Below are 3,516 nucleotides of genomic sequence, written 5' to 3' on the forward strand. Positions count from 1 at the left end.
CATTAAAATCCACGTAATTAAATCATTATAAATCACCTAATTCTCTTTGCACCACGTCCTCAGTAACAGACGGCGTTAGTCTTAACAGAGATGGCTTAATTCCTTATTTTTACAAGTTATAAGACCCAATTGAGACAAAAAAAATATGATGACCAAATTGAGATTGACATACAAATATATAAGGACCAAAAGAGGATTTTAACAAAAAAAAAATCATAAAATAAAATGACAATTTTATTATCTAATATATTTTTAATAAAAAATAAAATTATTTATTCTATTAGATTAACCAAAATATCGATTTATATTATCCATATCCCTTAACTCATAAAAGCAAGTAAATAAAACAACGAGGCAATATAAAAAACTTTTAGTACTAAATAAAATTCACTTAAATATCAACTTTGAGCAACTTAAAACTTAATTAATTTTTTTAAAAATATAAAATAATATATTTTTTGTAAAACTAAGAATTACAAAGTTATAGAATTATTCTTGATAGAATATTCTCAGATAAGAAGATCATATAATAATATATTTCATTAAGTAATACAATTGCTTTAATTAAATAAAGGTAAGAGTATATTTTAAACTATCACCAAAAGCTATTTAAAAAAAAAGAATAAATCATTATAATTAAAACCAAAAGTGTTTTAAAAACCTTTACCATTTTTATTTAATAATGGTATTCATAACCGGGTTTAGAACATATAATCCATTTTTTTAAATAATTAAAACTGACTTTTCCAAACCAAAACTTGTTATGATTACATAATAAAATTAACTAACATATCTACCAGCAGTTCTGCATATCTCAAATGATTCTGGAAATCACAGTTGGACTATTGTCCATAATGATAAGTGTTTCACCTTTTCTGCTTAGAAGAACACTTCAGATTCATCTAATTTGTACCTTGCTTAAGTAATCATTGTCCCATCCAAGGGAACCACGTCAGATTCTTCTGAGTAGTTCTTTCAGACCTATTATTTGAGGACACTAAACAATAGAGGTGGGATCCAATTATACAAAAACGAAAATAGCCTTATTCCAATACAGAAGATAATCTTTGTGGTGGAGTACTCTTGACACTTCCTATTCTTTGAGGAGGCCACACAACATGGGTAACCCTTCCCCGAATTAAGGCCAAAGGAATCTGCAAATTTATCAGGACACACCAAAAATATAAGAAAAATCATTACCCATAATCCACGAGACTTTCTCTCATTTCAAGCATTGACCCTTTACACGAGACTTATTTTTCTTGCTTCATTTTGCACATCATAACAGTATCATGCCAGAAACTCAGTGATAATAGCAACTTACCGGTCCAAATGACTTTGAATCAATGCTAGAGGCTGAGTTGTCTCCCTCAACCCAACAATGTCCTAATGGGATCTTAATCACATCGTTGTTATGATGAGTGCCATACCATTCACCAGGTAATGCAGCTATTCTTTTTATGTCTGTCTCCTTGTGATTCGTTGGGGAGCTACAAAAGTTTCAGAATGGCAATTAAAACTTACAAAAAAAAATACAAATAGGTGTCAAATATAGATTCTAACGAAATATAAAGTGTCATAATAGTATAGATCAAGATCTTAAAATTAGCATCATTTTTAGCAAGAGCCAACCAACGAATATAAGTTAAATCACAATAATCTATTAATATTAATAAGCCAGGTAGTATACAGTGTAAACCAACAACTGCCAACGATTTTGATTGTGAAGCAGTATTAATCCAAAGACATGATAATTCACAAGACTCTACAGTCACTAGGTAAATTACCAGACATCTTATAAAAGAAAGGAAGATACGGCATATAAACATACAATTTTAAGCATGCAATGCTTGGAAAAGGATGGACAAAAAACAGTACCGGAAGACCACCACATCGCCATTTGAAAATTTGTAGTCCAAAAGGCAAAATTGCTCAAAAAAAAACATAAGTGTAATTAATGGTCAAACAACAAAATCTGCAATTGTAAAAGTAATATTTTATTATGAACTCCTTCAGCAAGAAAAATACCAAAAACATTTCCCATAAGAGAACCAGTTTTAAGATTTAATGTGGGAGACATAGAGCCACCTCGAACAGGAACGACTGTGGCAAAACAATCAAACGCAGTCACAGCCATGACAGCAGGTGTGACAAATTTTTTAGTGCAGTTCCATAGAAAACTTCTTGATGACCCCATGTGTTTAGGTGCACATCTATGTCAAAAATCCACAGTCAGCAATCGGCTTTCCACAGCTCATAAAAAAAAGAGCAATTAAAAGTGAAACACACTAGAAAATTACAAACTACCGGAAAATATTGCACTGTTTCAAATACAATAAATAAATAAATAAATAAACTGACTTGAACAAGAATATTCCCACATAAAACTCAAGAAAGCAAGCCACTAATTTAGTCATAACGAGAAAACCTCAGTTCAACTATATCAGAAGAATTGCTATCTTCAACATGTTCAATGCCAAATCAATCCACCAAATTGGCAAGTTTCCAGAGCATTAAAACTTAGAGGTGACATTCCCTTGCTTCTGCATGTAGCGGATTCCTTTGTTAACCCTGCTAAATGGGACCCCTACAGTATTGGAAGAAAATGGAACGAGTTCCTCAACTGAGCATTCTGAAAATGCCGAATTGCAAGATCCGCATTGAAGAGCCAGTGAAAGTAGCAATATTTATCACTTGTAAACTTCAGAAAACACGACATTGATTGAGGCATTTATTCAAACGCTTTACGAGCACATAGACATAAGGGCAAGTACAAAATCAAATACGAAAATTCGGTAACATTGCTGAAAGATCTTACATCAAGATATGGGTACCCTTGGAAGAGAAGAGTGAGATTTAATTACCAGGCAATGAAGAGAGAAATAATGGGTGTAAGGGTAACTTGTAGTGGATATTAGAGTTGATTTATGTAGCATCTAAAAATTTATTTTGAAAATTTGAGGGTGTTATCTCCGAGGCCTCTCCACCTATGGGTTCTTTTCTTCATATGCATCTTCCCATCATTTCCATCGTTGATTCTAGTGATGATGTTGTTGTTACTCATCAACTGAAGAACAAGAGAGGAAAGAACAAGAGTGATTTGTGATTGCATACTCTATTTGAATATCCAAAATGTTGTATAATAATATTAAAGTGGTTTTTAATATCATTAAAATAAATGAATTATTGTTGTAAAACTGTATTTATTATATAAAAATATTTTAAATGCACAATTAATTTATCATAAAATCTTATTTACTTTAACAACTAAAGGAAGAAACTTATGAAAAGAAGAAAAAGAAAAACCAAGATAGTTTGTTCATTCTTACATTATAAATGTCCATAAAAAATTAATTATCAACGTCCAATTTACCTTTAATGATTTTTTTTTTATTATTTCTGGATAAAAAGGTATCTTCAAAATAATTTAGGAGCCGATAAAGAAAAAAAAAATATAACATTAGATTTAGAAACTATAAAATCTGTAACATCCGAAATTTATACACCTAAATAATA

At 30.7% G+C, this 3,516-nt stretch overlaps 1 protein-coding gene across 1 annotated transcript; it reads right to left on the bottom strand.

The window, feature by feature from the left end:
• Positions 1-743: 743 nt before the first annotated feature.
• On the bottom strand, positions 744-2,079 carry LOC106779259 (mitochondrial inner membrane protease subunit 2-like). Its single transcript, XM_022776507.1, has 3 exons — positions 1,879-2,079; positions 1,325-1,490; positions 744-1,154 (listed from the first exon to the last, which is right to left on the bottom strand). Exons 1-3 carry the CDS (start codon positions 1,944-1,946, stop codon positions 1,044-1,046), a joined length of 345 nt encoding a protein of 114 aa, XP_022632228.1. The 5' UTR covers positions 1,947-2,079; the 3' UTR covers positions 744-1,043.
• Between the last annotated feature and the right edge of the window lie 1,437 nt (positions 2,080-3,516).

This window comes from Vigna radiata, unplaced genomic scaffold (genome assembly GCF_000741045.1).
Source record: "Vigna radiata var. radiata cultivar VC1973A unplaced genomic scaffold, Vradiata_ver6 scaffold_198, whole genome shotgun sequence".
NCBI classification, from domain to species: domain Eukaryota; kingdom Viridiplantae; phylum Streptophyta; class Magnoliopsida; order Fabales; family Fabaceae; genus Vigna; species Vigna radiata.

Excerpts from the sequence above, each read along its gene's own strand:
- LOC106779259 (XM_022776507.1), bottom strand. The coding sequence starts at position 1,946 with ATGTTTTTTTTTGAGCAATTTTGCCTTTTGGACTACAAATTTTCAAAT. Across the intron at positions 1,491-1,878 it reads GGCGATGTGGTGGTCTTCCG|CTCCCCAACGAATCACAAGG; the intron begins GTACTGTTTTTT and ends AAACTTTTGTAG. Across the intron at positions 1,155-1,324 it reads ATTCAAAGTCATTTGGACCG|ATTCCTTTGGCCTTAATTCG; the intron begins GTAAGTTGCTAT and ends ATAAATTTGCAG.